The following is a 16,728-nucleotide window of genomic DNA, read 5'->3' as shown; positions in this document are numbered from 1 at the left end:
ATACCAAAAGACAAGCATGCTGGAGGAGGGCTGATCATTTTGGGCTTGTTTTGTAGCCACAGGACCTGGGCACCTCACAGTCATTGAGTTGGCCATGAACTCCTCTGTATATCAAAGTATTCTAGAGTCAAATGCAAGGGCATCTGTCCGACATCTGAAGTTGGGCCAAAATTGGGTCATGCAGCAGGACAGTGATCCCAAGCACACCAGCAAATCTACAACAGAATGACTGAAAAGAAAAGAATCAAGGTGTAGCAATAGCCCAGTCCACGTCCAGAGCTCATTCTGACTCAATTGCTGTGGTGAAAGCTGTGCATAAGCAAATGCCCACAAACCTCAATAAACTGGAGCAACGTTGAAAAGAAGAGTGGTCCAAATTCCTCCAGAACAATGTGAGAGACTGATAAAGTCACACAGAAAATGAATGCTTCAAGTTATTGCTGCCAAAAGTGGTTCTGCAGGCAATTGACTCATAGCGTGTCCTAACTTTGTCACACATGGCCTTTCCCTCTTGGCTGTATTTTTGTTAAATAAATAATGACACTGTGTGATATGTCATGTGATGATGTTGATCTGAGGATTTATTTTTCAAATTTTAAGACCTGCCAAGGACCAGATAGTTTTTTATTATGTCCTGATACAGAAAACCATGAAATTCAATAGGGTGTCCTAACTTTTTCACATGACTGTAGATATGTACCAGTGTAACAAACTCTAGTTTAACCATGGTAGTATTTATAGTAAAACTGTTGTTATACAAATGGTTGTCAATACGCAAAAAGAAAAAAAAAAACATGGTTACTACAATTCAGCTATAATAAAACCATGCTTAATTCTCGTAAGGGAGATAGATAGATAGATAGATAGATAGATAGATAGATAGATAGATAGATAGATAGATAGAAAGATAGATAGATAGATAGATAGATAGATAGATAGATAGATAGATTACTATATAAACAGCTTAAATATATAATAACATTACAAGTTACATTACCCCACGTTTAAACACATAATATAATTTGTGTTATGTTTTATGTATCTATGTATCTTACATAAACAAAAAATACATACTGGGTATCTGTTTTACAGCATAAACAAATTATATATAGTATAACAATATTACACATTTAGTATTGCATTGACGTATGTATTCGCTACGCGTTCATGCCTTTCTAGGCAGGCATTCTCTCCTGCGTCCCAGTTCAAGGGTCCTACTGTGTCGGCTGGCTGACGTCACGCAAAACACGTGTGTTCGGAAGACGCACGTTAGTACTGGATCTGCGCTGAGATCTTTTTGCTGTTTTATTGCAATAGTTTTTATTTGAGCTTTTGTCGAGTGAAAAAACCAAACTCCGCTGTAATGGGCGGATTACAAAAGAAGAAGGTAAGAATGAGATTTAGAGCTTTACTGTCGGTAAACAAAACATGATGGGTTTGTGAGCGCAGGGCCCTGCAGACGTGCGCTTTAAACATGTAACTCTACTCTATACATTTAACAGTGTTTTTGTTTATGACATGTGATAATTATATTTAAATGACTATTGTATAATTTAGACTAGGATTTTCTAATTTTAATGTCCATTGCAGCTGTTTTCAGCTTTGCTTGATAGCATCATTGATAGCATAAATATATGTCTTGTTTCTGCATATTGCCGCATGTCAGAGCACTTGCTAACCTGTCATTTCTTCTCGTGTAGTATGAGAGTGGATCAGCCACTAACTACATCAGCAGGAATAAAGCCCGCAAGAAGCTGAGTTTGAGTCTGGCTGATTTTAGGTTGGTTAACGAAACAAAGCATTTCACTTAATACTCTGTCCTGTTGTCTTGGTAATTTTGCGTCCTTCATACTTTATAAAGTAGATATAGAATGTGATATACTTTATTCAGTGTCAAGTAATATTTAAATTTCAGTGGTTTCTACCAAATGACAGATACATTTGTGCTACAAGACCTCAGAGTTTGATTGAACATGTGACATTTGACATCAGTAATAAAGGATTAATAAAGGATATTTAGAAGTTACTTTTAAAGATAACATGTCTAATTTGCTGTCAGCAATGTACAATAATACAGTTATTTGCACTTTATTTCTTAACTTGTGTTTGTTATTTGTGAACTTGCTACTGTAAACTGTTTGTGTTTCATATATAGGCTTTTAATAAAAATTCATTGTGAATTAATACATGCCTCTACTTTTATAGGCGGTTATGCATTTTAAAAGGAATCTATCCTCATGAGCCCAAACACAAAAAGAAGGTCAACAAGGGCTCGACAGCCCCTAGAACCTTCTACCTGCTGAAAGACATCCGCTTCCTTTTGCATGAGCCCATCGTTGGAAAGTTCAGAGAGTACAAGGTAAGAACTGTGCTTTAGTAAAACTTGAGACGCTGCTGCCTGTTTGCCGCTGCATCCTCTAATCCTTATTGTTTTGATCACTTTTTTCATGTTCACGTTTTAAATTCAATTAAAAAGTGGAGCTAATGTACTGATTTGACAAGTAGCAACATTGTCAATAGCAGTGTAAAACAGGAGCAGCCAAAAGTGTGAGATAGAGAGAGAAATGTCAATTTCTATTAAAAAAAAAAAGTACTGTTAAGTCTTTTTTAGTGGTCTTGGTTATGTAGTAATTAAATGCATCCGTTTAGACTTTTTTATTTTAGTCAGTGTTACTTATTTTATATGTGTTATATTAATATTATTGATATTTTGAAATGGCCTTTATTTTTATATTTTAAGTTCCATTTTAATTTTTTTGTTCTTTCCATTTTTAATTGTTTGTTTTTTACATTTGTTTAAATTAATGTTTATTGTATAGTTTTAAACTTATTTTATTTAGTTAGTTCTAATTTAATAAATATATTTCATTTAATATAAATTTTATTTTAGCGTTATTACTGAAAAATGTATGACAGGCAAGAAAATTAAGAACCTGCTTTTTATGTCAGAAATTGTTGAGAAGCTGAGTTGCCTTAAAGATTTTATTTTATTTATTCAGTAATAATGGGTGAAATAATGTTTCTGCGAGAACTGGTCAAGAACTGGTCTGTGTTACATTTGTTTTTATTAAACAAATATTTAGTTGTATCTTTCTTGCACTTTTACAGTAAACAGTGCATGGATTATTTTAGCCTGTGTCTCTGTGAAATCTCTCACAAAAACATTTAAACACTTGTTTTGAAAGCTTACTGCGAGTCAAAGATCACATAATATTTGCAACATCTGGTTCTGATGAAAAAAAATAAAAAAAGCTGTCATAGATTTATTTCTGATAGTATATTTTCCACTAAGGAAATAGTTCATAAGACAATCTGTAAGCTAACCATACATTCCCTGGTTATAGATTTTTGTGCGGAAACTGCGGACAGCATATGGCAAGGCTGAGTGGGGTGCAGTGGGGAGACTGAAAAGAGAACAAGCCTTCGTACAAATTGGACCACATCATCAAGGAGAGGTGAGAGTAAATGCAGTGCTGTCTGTTTACTGCAGGGGGCACACTTCAACTCTCTGGCCCAACATCAACAACATGCGGTGAATGTCTTTTCTGTGACCAGACATTGTTGCGTGATAAGCATCTATTTGTGTCTAAACACTATTGTTAGTATGGGCAGAGTCTCAGTCCCTGTCCACAAACCAGATCAGTTATGAGAATCCAAAAAGTGACAAGAATATCAAGAATATGATACTTTAATTGTCTTGGCTTGACTGACTGTCTCGTAGACTGTCTGTGTCTTCCTGCATCCTGTATGCTCTATTTACAATTGTTGCATCAGCATGTTTTTGGGTTTGGGTTTTTTTCCCAAGCAGAACGTTTACACCCGTTCAAAAGTTTGGGATTTTTTTCATGCTTTAGTTTAGATTCAAGGTTCTTATGCTGCCCAAGCTGCATTTTTTTGATTGCAAATACAGCAAAACAGTATTATTTTAAAAAATGCACTTTATATTAACTTTTTATTTTAATGTATTTTAAAATGTAATTTATTCCTGTAATGCAACGCTGAATTTTCAGCATCATTACTCCAATCTTCAGTGTCACATGATCCTTCAGAATCATTCTAGCATGCTGATTTGCTCAAGAAACAGTTCCTTTTTTTAGCAATGATGAAGGTTTTACAGAACAACATTAATTTAAAGTAGAAATCTTTTGGAACATTATAAATATTTTTCTGTGTCACTTTTAAAGGAGAAGTCCACTTCCAGAACAACAATTCACAAATAATTTACTCACCCCCTTGTCATCCAAGATGTTCATGTCTTTCTGTCTTCAGTCGTAAAGAAATTATGGTTTTTGAGGAAAACATTTCAGGATTTTTCTTCATATAATAGACTTGATTGGTGCCCCTGATTTTGAACTTCCAAAATGTAGTTTAAATGCGGCTTCAAAAGGCTCTAAACGATCCCAGCCGAGGAAGAAGGGTCTTATCTAGTGAAACGATCATTTTTTTTGTTTGTTTGTTTGTTTGTTTGTTTGTTTTTTGGAAAAATAGAAATTTCTATACTTTTTAAGCACAAAAGCTCATGTAGCACGGGCTCTGGGATGCACGTTCTTGAATGATTCGAGTCGTCTCGGAGAGTGATTCATTCAGTCACGCATGCGCAACATCCTATTAGGTTCTGTACTGGAATTAGTTCACCTGTTTCGAGTCTTCGGGTTTTTCGAGTCGTTCCTTTATCTTATGGGGCTGTCACGTAATGAACGAACGTCTCAAACCCGAAAACTTGTCAGATAAGAGGTGAGGTGAGCTAATCATAGATTAAAGACCCAGGTAAACAATGAATGAATCTTTTCTGTTTCTTATAGCATTACAGTTTTGTCTTGTTTGTAGTGTGATCAACGTTTGTGTAAGCAGTAGATGTGTTAGCGAAGTAACATGTAACGTTTTAATTATATTTTGCTAAAATGAACGAAATGACTCAAAAAGATTAGTTCATTTTGCTGAACGAGACTCAAAGATCTGAGTCGGTAAAATGATCCGAACTTCCCATCACTACTACGAATCACATCTAAGTTCATCGTGTGTGTACTCCGGCTAAAAAAAGGTAGAGAATGGCGAAAAATGTAAAAAAAAATCTTATTTTCTCCTACAACTTCAGAATCTGCCGAATTGTACCTTTTTGTTTGTAAACAGTGTTTGACTTACTTGCACTTTCTTGGTCTTTGTGCGTTTGCTTTGTAAACACTGGGTCTGTAGTTCAGCGTGACCTTTCGACGTGATTCAATAGTACGTAGTTGTGAACGTGCATCCCAGAACCTGTGCTACACAAGCTTTTGTGCTAAAAAGTATACAAAAAAAAGTATATAAATAAGACCCTTCTTCCTCGGCTGGGATCGTTTAGACCCCTCTGAAGCTGTATTTAAACTACATTTTGGAAGTTCAAAATCGTGGCACCAATCAAGTTAATTATATGAAGAAAATGCTGAAATGTTTTCCTCAAAAACCATAATTTCTTTATGACTGAAGACAGAAAGACATGAACATCTTGGATGACAAGGGGGTGAGTGAATTATTTGTAAATTGTTGTTCTGGAAGTGGACTTCTCCTTTATACAATTTAATGCGTCCTTGCAGAATAAAAATATTTATTTCTGGGCACATGTAAAAGAATTATGTACAATACTTGACACTGGATGTGCATTTTCACTTGAAAACACCATGAAATAGCAAGTTCAAGTGCAGCTTTCTCTCCTGTTCTCCTACTGGAGTATGGAAATCTCCATAACTGTTGCTTTCTTACTCCATTTTCTGTGAGTGTCTTGTAAATTATTTCTAAATCAAGTTTTTATTTCCAGGTATCCCACGTTTATTGATGCTCTCCGAGATGTAGATGATGCCCTCTCTATGTGTTTCCTGTTTTCTACATTTGCTCGCACGGGAAAATGCCACGTTCAGACAATTCAGCTGTGCCGGAGACTCAGCGTCGAGTGGATGAACTACATTATCGCCTCACGCTCCCTGAGAAAGGTAAAAATGAATTGAAATGATTCATGAATGTTACAGCTATATAATTACAATCACTTCTGTGACTCTTAATGATAATGTTTTTGTTTCTTCAGGTTTTTCTTTCCATTAAGGGCATGTACTACCAGGCTGAGGTCCTGGGACAAACAGTCACATGGATCGTACCATATCAGTTTGCACACGATGTAAGTCTCATTTTGTAAACTTGAAGCTTGCTCAGTATATAGTTTAAAATTAAGAAAAGTTCTGAAAAAATAAAAAATGGAAGTTCTAGCATTAATTACTCACCCTCATGTGGTTCCAAACCCGTAAGACCTTCATTCATATTCAGAACACAAATTAAGATATTTTTTTATTAAATCCGAGAGCTTTCTGACCCTGCATAGACAGCAATGCAACTGACACGTTCAAGGCCTAGAAAGGTAGTAAGGACGTTGCTAAAATAGTCCATGTGATATCAGTGGTTCAACTGTAATTTTCCGAAAGTTCTGAGAATACTTTTTGTGCGCAAGGAATAACAAAAATAAAATAATGCTATAGATAAATCTAAAATATAGCCATATTAAGGTATGTATGCATGAAATAATATTTCTCATACCGTGAAATAATATTTTGGTTATATTGCCCATTCCTAGCTCCAATCTTTGCTCTTTTTTTATCACTGTCATTTCTTCTGGCTCAGTGTTTTTAATTTTGTAGTATTTTGGATGCTGAGGTCTTTCTGTAGATTATTTTATCATTAAATATAACACAACCTTGTTCCTGCTCCCCTCAGCACCCTACAGATGTGGATTACAGAGTTATGGCCACATTTACAGAGCTCTACACAACGCTGCTTGGATTTGTCAACTTTCGCCTTTACCAGACTCTCAACCTTGTCTACCCGCCCAAGGTATCACGCACAACATGTGTAAATTTGCTTCTATTAAATGCCCTTTTATTACTTCTTGGCAAAGTTCAAATTCATTCTAATTGAAAATTGAACCTGTTTATTTTATTCTGGTGCATGTTAGCTTGATGGACAAGGAGAGTTAAGCCTCAAATCAGAGTGTGAAGAAGATTATGCCTTGGAATCAGAAAGCTATTCTGAGGTACTAATTCATGTTCTCTTTTCATATCAACAATAAATTGTGCCAAATATTACAGTGTTTTTATAGACCTGCATCTCCACATCTCCTTCCAGAAACTGTCAGCGTTAAGTGCCAGTCTGGCCCGTACGGTTCCTTCAGTGGAGGAAGAGGAGGCAGAGCTGGATCATTTCCCTGCTGAAGGGGTGAGCAAGAGACAGCTGTCTATATTGTGAACATCTACAGTGACTTATAGTGACACAAATTGCCTCTGTTTATTACAAAGGATAACATATTGGGAAACATTCTGCAGTTAAAACCAGTATTAAAAAAATGTAACCACTGATGGACATGGTAATATAATTTATAATAATAGTGAAAACACAGACGGAATGAATGAATTTGCCAAATTTTGGATGAAAAAATTAAAAGTAGGTCAGTACATGTTAATCAAAACTAGTGTATGTGAATATTGAGCTGCAAAAATACTATTTAAATATGAATCCTGCATGTTCTGCATGAATGAATGGCACAGATGCAGTTACGTTTACTACACATGCTAAAGCGAACGTGACGCTTGCAGCGTTCTCAACCTCAGTCATCTCATTATATGAGTTCATGAATAGATCATCTCTAGAACTGCTCTGAGAGACACTTCATGAGCATTTTACCATTTCTTTTGAGAAATGCTATCTTCATATCATACTTGAAGGTCTTCACAGCAACTATCATATTTACCAGAAGAAAATATTTAACAGAAAATGTGAGGAAACAGGATTTCTGAAAAAAAAAAGGGTAAATAATTTTTAACCAAATCAATTCATTATAAATGCTTTTGATTATTACAATTTAATGAAAACATTAAATTGGAATCCAGAAGATTTATAGAAATAGAATTTGGTAAAAATAAAACTGAATTTGAGAAATAAAATGTAATATTTTTTGTTAAACTTTTAATAAATTACGTAAGTTTCATGATTTCAGTTAATTTAGACATGCTTTTTATTTAACGTTTTTTTAATTTAACCATTAAAACAGAGTCTAGAAAAATTAAAACGGAAAAAAACAGGAATACAGAAAAAAACAGATTTCAGGGGCCCTATAATAATAATGACTTATATAATGACTTGTAAATAATAATAATGGCTTATAATATTGTTATAATCTTTTAATATTTAATAATATTAGAAGAGGTTATAAATTCAGTTTTCATGTCCATATAGCAGCAGTAGTGATATTAATAGTAGTAGTAGTAATAATAATAATAATAATAATAATAACAACTTAATAATAATAAATTATATTCATTGTATCACCATGTCCATATAACCACACCTATAATAATAATAAAAAATAATAATAATAATAATAACAGCCATTGGTATTTGGACATTATTATTATTATTATTATACATTCTCATAATATTGTAACATTATTAATATTTTTAATGTTAATAATTGTATTACCTTGTCCAAACCACAGTCGTAACAACAATAACAATAATTATTATTTGAAGATGGTATTAGATTTAATAAGTAATTACAAAAATGTTATAATAATTCTTAGAATGTATAATTATAATAATAATAATAATAATTATAATTGTTATGATTATTGTCAGTTATTATTATTAATGTTATTATGGTATGGTATTATTATTATGGTAATACAATAATAATAATCAATCATCATTACCCTGATTGTTATTATTTATTTTGCAATGTCCTATTGTAATACAATAGTATGCCCTGAATTATCTTGAAAATACTGTATAAATATCAAAGTACAGTAGAAACACAACCACTGGACAGTCACAATATGTTTTTGTAGGGACAGTGGTGGCTTAAAGTTAGTTTGATTTAATATCTACATAAAGCACCTTTCATAAAACGCAGCTGACGGGTGGTTCACAGGTCAAAATATAAAAACAATTTGCACCGCTGTTTTGTTGCAAAGTCAAAGCTGTCAGATTCCTGTAGCTCTCATGCCATCTGTAATTAATGCAGCTATGTGACTCTGCAATAATTTTCCGCACTTCAAGTTCACTAAAAGAAAGTGTCACAAGACACTTGTTATTTAGTCACACATCACAAGGCGTGAGTCAGTGAAGCATTTAACCAACGTTTGATTAATTGTTGTTTTGGATGGACCTCACATCCTCATGTTTCGTGTTCACTGAGGGAGACCGTTACTATGGTTACACGCTGAAGGTGTTAAAAAACATTCTGATGAAACCAGCGTGACTGCAGGCGACCTTTGTCCTCGTTATTTAATGACGTTTTTATTGGCTTTATTTATATATGCTCTTTCAATTGCAGGAAGACCTGGAGAAAATGGAGGCGAGAGAAAAGATTGAGCTGGAGCAAAACAAACAAAAGAAGCTCTTCGAAGGCCTGAAGTTTTTCCTAAACAGAGAAGTTCCCAGGGAATCGCTGGCTTTTGTCATCAGGTGAAGGAGTGTGACATACCAACCCATTTTATCACACACATGGCACTTTCCTTAAATAGGGTACAAAACAGTTTGCTGTACCTTATTAAAGAAGCGAAGACACAAATCCCATTTTTTTCTAGTAATTAATATAATTAACATGTAAAGGAGATCAACAAATATGCATTTGTCCTATCTCGGCTCCATACAACAATAAGTCATTTTGACTGGTGAATTTATATCCAGTCCACTGTGGAATTATTCTTAATAAACCTAATAAATAACATGATATTTAGCCGTTTCTCACACCTTGTCACTGCACAGATATTTCCTTTATTAAAAAATGCAAAATAATACTGTGACATGCAGGAGGTGACATAACTTCTACAGCATGGTGGGAACTCAAGTAAATAAAGGAATTGTCTCAGTTATTGTAAAAAATAATTTCCTTTGAATTTTAGAGAATAATTTTAAATATGCCCCCCCCCCTTCTTTTTTGGTGTGAATTAATTGATTTGTTTTCTATTTTTTACAAACTGAAACAACTCATAATATTTAGTCCTGATCTGACCTGATCTGAGGTGGAATATTATTTTTACCAAAAAAAAAATTTTTTTTGGACCCTATTTGCTCAAGGTTTTAGTTTGTGGTTTATTTCCATACAAGTCTGTGCTATTTTAGTATCATCATATTGATGTAGTTTTAGTTAAATTTAAATTTAGTTAAATTTTAGTTAAATTTAGTAATTTGACTCTGCATTTAAACTGCGAGCTGTCAGCTATTCATACTGCACTTTCAAGCTTTTATTTTTTGACGTAAACGACAGGAGAGCTTTTATTTTGTAGGAAAACTGCAACTTCACTGAAAACAGGCTTACAAAAATGCATCTCACTACAAATCTAGTGAAATGCTGTAATCATCTGCCGCGAAAATAAAGCATAACTGGTGGCTGTTGTGTTTCCAAACGTGCGCTAAACCCACAGCACCTGCAATAAATGAGTTCACAGCATTCATTCACATTGAACTGATACGTTCTGAGGCTTGGAAAACCCAGAATCACAAACTGATCGGAAATGTGCGCTTCACTTTGCCTTTGAAACGCACAGTGAAAACAGCCTTGATGATGGGATTAAGCCATATTGTGCTTTCGGTTTTAGTTCGTTTGACAGATTATCTTTAAAGACATTTTATGTTGGAATAAGATTTTAAACATATTTCAAAAACTACACTTTTTGCCCGGAAGACCTATCGTATCATATCGCCATGTGACCATGATAATATCGAGGCGGTTTTGCTATCGCAATATCATGACATTGATAATATCATTACATCCCTGAAAATGCATGTTTTTATATTTTATTTCAGATAATATTTTATTTCAAGTATTTTTTTGTGGTTTTATGTTTAGTTTTCGTTTTTATTCAACACTGTTTCAGTTTTAGTAACTCCAATACATGTAACTTCAGTTCCTAGTTTGTCTATGTACAGTTTTACTGTACCAAAAGTTGTTTTTGTCAGTATATAAGAATGTGTTGTATGTTATACAGGTGTCTCGGTGGACAGGTATCCTGGGATAAATCACTGTGCATCGGCAGCACTTATGATGAAACGGATGAAACAATTACACATCATATTGTGGACAGACCCTCCATCGAAAAACAGTATATCAACAGGTCTGAAACCAACTCTCACTGATTGCATACTGTCTATACTTTACATTTCCTGTAGTTAATGCATATTCTTATACTTAATGCATTTTTTAACCTTGCAGGTACTACATCCAGCCCCAGTGGGTGTATGACTGTGTAAATGCTAAGATGCTGTTACCCGTAGAGGAATATTTCCTGGGAGTTACACTGCCGCCCCATCTGTCACCATTCGTGGAGGAGAGCGAGGGAGATTACGTACCGCCCGAGAAGCTCAAACTCATGGCCCTGCAGAGAGGAGAGAAGCCACGTGAGTTTTTACCGTGCTTTTTTGTAATACTGTGTGAATGTCGAGTGTTTGTTGACTTCGTATAGTCTTCACAGAAGCAGCAGCAGAAGAGGAGGAGGAGGAAGAGGAGGGAGACGAGGACGAGGAAGAGGAGGAGGATGAAGATGATGAAGACGAAGATGATCAAAGTGAGGAAGAAGATGAGGCTGAAGACGAAGAGAATTTAGCTGAAATGGAGGCGAAGAGAGCTCAGGGAAAGGTAAGATGGTTTTAATTTTGCATAACACATCGTTGCAGTTACGCTGCTTGTTTTTTTTTGTGGCACAGATTTAAAAGTGAAAATATTTAACCCCATAAAGCATACAGTATCATATTTGATAAGGAGGTTTCTTTAAATCGTCAGCATGATCAGAACTTTGCTGAAAAACCTGTAGTACTACATAGTGTACCTTCTGTTGTCTGATTAATATAGTTTATACTTTATTAGCAAGTAAATGGCTTTTTAGTAGAATTATAAAAATACCCACCTTCAGCTCATGGTACGTTTTTCTTGCTGAGAAATCTTACTGAATTTTATGTAGTAATTGTTTAACTTTTGTATTGTTAGTAATATTCCAAAGTAAACACTTAGATTTACTTGATTATCCATGCATTGTTTTTGTCTTGGCGGTTTTTATGGCGGTTCTACCATAAAAACTACAGAGCTTTGATCATAAAACTAAGCATTTAAATATCCTAATAAACATATTATTTTAAGATACAGCGTAACAACTTATATTTATATGATTTTTATGTAAGTAGTCTGTTATAAATATCTCATTGATGTACATTACGAACAGAATTGCGTTTTTCTGGTAAAATAAATTTCAGAAACTACACCAAATTGCGTATTTTTGCTCAGTTTGGGCCTCTGAATTAAAAAAAGTGTGTTTCCTCATTAACAGTGAGCTCTGTCAAAAGTTTTTGAACAGTAACATTTATATTTATTATTATTATTTTTTTTTTAAAGAGGTCCCTTCTGCTCACCAAGCCTGCATTTATTTGATCCACAGTACAGCAAAAACCGCACAATTTTAAAATATTTTTACTATATTTTACTCTTTTAAAATGTAATTTATTCTTGTGATCAAAGCTAAATTTTCAGCATCTTTACTCCAGTCTTCAGTGTCACATGATCCTTCAGAAATCATTCTAATATGCTGATTTGCTGTTCAAGAAACATTTGTTATTATTATCAATATTTAAAACAGTTGAGAAAAATGTTTTCAGGATTTTTTGATGAATAGAAAGATCCAAAGATAAGCATTTATCTGAAATAAAAAGCTTTGTAACATCATACACTATAGCATTCAAAACCTTTTTTAATTTAAAAAACAACTTTATTTTGCAAGGATGCTTTAAATTGATCACAGTAATGATAAAGCCATTTATAATGTTACAAAAGATGACTATTTTGTTCTAAATGTTCTAAATCCTGAACTTTCTATTCATCAAAGAAACCTGAAAAATTCTACTCGGCTGTTTTTTAACATAATAGTGATAATAAATGTAAATTTCAATATCAGAATGATTTCTGAAGGATCGTGACTAGTAACGATGCTAAAAATTAAGCTTTGTAATCACAGGAATAAATTACCTTTTAAAATACATTCAAATGGAAAGCAGTTATTTTAAAGAATAAAAATATTTTACATTTTTACTGTTTTTTGCTGTACTTCGGATCAAATAAATACAGGCCTGGTAAGCAGAAGAGACTTCTTTAAAAAATTGTTCAAAAACTTTTGACTGGTAGTGTATTTACTTGTTTTTTTTTGTTTTGTTTTTTCTTTTTTTTTTAAACATCTTGTCTAAAGGATTAATCAACGGTTCAAAAAAGATTTCATGTCTTGTTTTTTTTTGTGTTTTTTTTTTTTTTTTTTTTTTAAGACAAAATTACGTTCTAAATATGATTCTAAATATGGTCTTTTTTGGAATAGAATCTTTCTTTAGTTTGTTGCTGCGCCTTCAATGAAACATTTCGTGGAGGAATATGTATAATAAACTTAAAAAATGTAACAATATCTCTTGTGCTGGTTACCCTCAGAGACTGCCAGTAAAGGTGACCCCTGGTAAAGTCAAACCAGAGAACCGCATGCGAACCGAACAAGAGGAGAAAGCCGAGGAAAAGAGACTGGCTATTATGATGATGAAGAAGAGAGAGAAATACCTCTATGACAAGATCATGTTTGGCAAGAAGAGAAACGTCAGAGAGGTAAGCCTGCTTAGTAATAGATGTGTCCGGTACCATTTTACAATCAATCATATGCTTTTTTTTTTTTTTTGTAAATTAAAAATAACATTTTACAAAAACAGACTCATCTAACCAGATTAATGATTCAGAATAATGCTTCATTTTCATTTGCATTTACTGTTTTTTTAAATTTATGTAGTGAGATACGAGTCTGTATGGTGTTTTTGTAAATGTGTGCTTTGGTTAATGGTTAAATGAGTAAATGTTGTGCTAATTCACAAATAGCGCAGTGTCTGCCAAAGCCCTTTAAAAAGTGCTTGACCTACATTTGGCTCATTATTTAAGCTCCAGTGACCTTGATAGACTTCATTGTTCATGAATCTAATGCACACCTTCCAACAGGCTAACAAGCTAGCAGCTAAGAGGAAAGCTCACGATGATGCCAGCAAAGCGGACAAGAAGAAGAAGAAGAAAAAGTGCTGATTTTTATATGTATTAAAGTGTTTTTTTTTTGTCTGTCAAGAGACTTTGAGAAGTGTTTCTTGTCTCATTTCAGCTCATTGCATCATTGAATGGGAATTGTACATGATCGAACTCGATTATGTCATTTTTAAGTTTGCCCAAACTGGTTTTCAGTAACAGTTTTCTCCATCTGTCTTTGCTTGTCATTTTTGACTTTGACACCTTTCTAATAAACATAAGAAGATGATTATCTTTAATGAATTTAAGTTTTTTTTTTGTTTTTTATACTGTGTGCATGTTTTGAATTTGTGTGTACTAATTTTTAAATTACTAACTTGGATAAAGGATGTCATTTTTATAGAATTGCAGTTGTGATTAGAATCAACTAGAAAAGAACTAATGACAAGAAACTGTGTGCATGCTTCACACATTCTTCATCTGTGCTAGAGTAGAATAGCAACAGCAGGTTCTCAGTATGCTTACTGCAAGTATGAGTTACTACATTGACTGTTACCTTAAGCAGGTCATACATTATACATAGTTTGTGTAATATTAAATATTAGTTATGTAAGCTGCTGTGTACTTTTTCAATAGAAATTAATACTTGAATTTAGTGAGAGAACATTTCAATTATATTAAAATAATGGTCATTCTAAATGCTAATAATATTTCACTGTTTTACTGTATTTATTTTATTATATATTTTTTGATTAAATACCAGCTTGGTAATCCATTCTTAGAAACAGCTCTTTATGTGAGTAAACTTTTTTGACTGTATCGTTTAGTTTCTTTGCCCTTGATACCTAAGGGCAAAGAAGTCTAGTATGTACTGAAGTTTCCGGGGGATCATCACATTGTCAAATTCCTAAATGAAAAAGCAACCATTGACACTCCCTTCCCCAAGGACTCTTTCTGTAGGACATCACAGCATAAAAGTAGGGGTTTTAGCCACACTACTACTGAAAAGTTGCTTCCCAGTAAAGGCTAAAGGCTAAGCCAGTCCCTCAGAGATTTTAGCTGGGTTCAAAGACAGTTTGAGCCTTGTGGAAAGAAAGTATGGCACTTGTGTATTCCTTCCTAGCTGTGTTATCTAGTCAGTCTTGAATGTACCTGTCAGACCACAACTGTAAGAAGAAAACACATATTTCCCTCAGACGCTAAAAAGGCGAAAAGCCGTTGTTAGCCCAGATGATACCTACGATAAGCTACGAAATGCAATGAAAAAAATGTTTTTGACGAAAAAACTTATCTACAGCAGGTGTGAAACACGAATACAGGTAATTTGTTGTATTTGGTTGTTTTTTTATGTATTTATTCATTTCTGTTGTGGACCACAAAAATAGTCATAAGGGTACATTTTTCTAAATTTATATATCATCTGAAAGCTGAATAAGTTTTCCATTGATGAATGGTTTGTTAGGATAGGACAATATACAATATTTAGCCGAGATACACCCATTTCAAAGTCTGGAATCTGTCCCTTACGAAAATTAACCATGGTTTTATTAGAAAAAAAAATCTAACCATGTTGTTTTTTTTTTTGTTTTTGTTTTTTTGCATTGATTACCATTTGTATAACCATAGTTTTACTACAAATATTATGGTTAAAATATGGTTAGTGTAGCAAAACCATGGTTAATTTGTGGTTGCCATGGTTTAACTATAGTTACCATGTTTTTTTGGTTTTATTTGTAGTAAAACCAAGGTTAATTTTCATAAGGGAGGGTGCAAAAAAAAACTAAATATTGAGGAAAAGCCAAGTTCTTAGCCATGCATATTAATCAAAAGTTAAGTTTTGATACATTTACGGTAAAGAATTTGCCAAATTAATTTACTATTTACAGTAGGAATTTTACAAAATATCTTAATGGACCACGATCTTTACTTAGTATCCTAATGATTTTTGGCATAAAAGAAAAATCACGAGTTTGAACTTCCAAAATGCAGTTTAAATGCTGCTTTAAAGGGCTCTAAACGATCCCAGCCGAAGAAGAAGGGTCGTATATAGCGTAACGATTGGTTATTTTCTAAACTAATTACAATTTATTTACTTTTTAACCTTAAATACTCCTCTCGTCTAGCTTTGCGTGTACTCTGTGTATTTCGGTTCATGACGGGTAGGTCAAAGAACTCCCATCTCATGTTCTTCTCCAACTTCAAAATCATTCTACATCATTGTTTTAACTTTTTTTGTAAAGTGCGTTTGAAGAATCTTTTCACATTCACTTTGTAAACACTGGGTCGGTACTTCCGCAGCGATGTAGGACGTATTGAAGTTGGAGGAGAAAATGCTATAGGAGTTTAGACAAGAAGAGCATTTGAGGTTAAGTATATAAATTGTAAAAATTTTAGAAAATAACAGATCGTTACAATAGATAAGACCCTTCTTCCACACCTGGGATCATTTAGAATCCTTTGAAGCCGCATTTAAACTGCATTTTGGAAATTCAAACTCGCGGGCACCATAGAAGTCCACTATAAGGAGAGAAATCCTAAAATGTTTCCCTCAAAAAACATCATTTCTTTACGACTGAAGAAAGAAAGACATGAACGTCTTGACAAGGGGGTGAGTAAATTATCTGTAAATGTTTGTTCTAAGAGTGAACTTCTCCTTTAAGACTGCTTTTGTGGTCCAGGGTCACATA

The 16,728-nt window shown here is 33.7% G+C and overlaps 1 protein-coding gene across 1 annotated transcript; it reads left to right on the top strand.

The window, feature by feature from the left end:
* Positions 1 to 1,205: 1,205 nt before the first annotated feature.
* pes (pescadillo) lies at positions 1,206 to 14,716 on the top strand. The gene is given in 16 exon segments (XM_051111153.1): positions 1,206 to 1,387; positions 1,701 to 1,780; positions 2,206 to 2,359; positions 3,345 to 3,407; positions 3,409 to 3,455; positions 5,792 to 5,963; positions 6,056 to 6,145; positions 6,736 to 6,852; positions 6,974 to 7,051; positions 7,144 to 7,233; positions 9,347 to 9,477; positions 11,004 to 11,129; positions 11,228 to 11,412; positions 11,487 to 11,650; positions 13,475 to 13,642; positions 14,024 to 14,716. Coding segments are annotated over 16 exon segments (1,770 nt in total). The 5' UTR covers positions 1,206 to 1,363; the 3' UTR covers positions 14,105 to 14,716.
* Positions 14,717 to 16,728: the final 2,012 nt, after the last annotated feature.

The sequence above is a fragment of the Labeo rohita genome, chromosome 5 (assembly GCF_022985175.1).
Source record: "Labeo rohita strain BAU-BD-2019 chromosome 5, IGBB_LRoh.1.0, whole genome shotgun sequence".
NCBI lineage: Eukaryota > Metazoa > Chordata > Actinopteri > Cypriniformes > Cyprinidae > Labeo > Labeo rohita.
The sequence above is the reverse complement of the archived record's forward strand: the minus strand, read 5'-3'. Positions and strand labels throughout refer to the sequence as shown.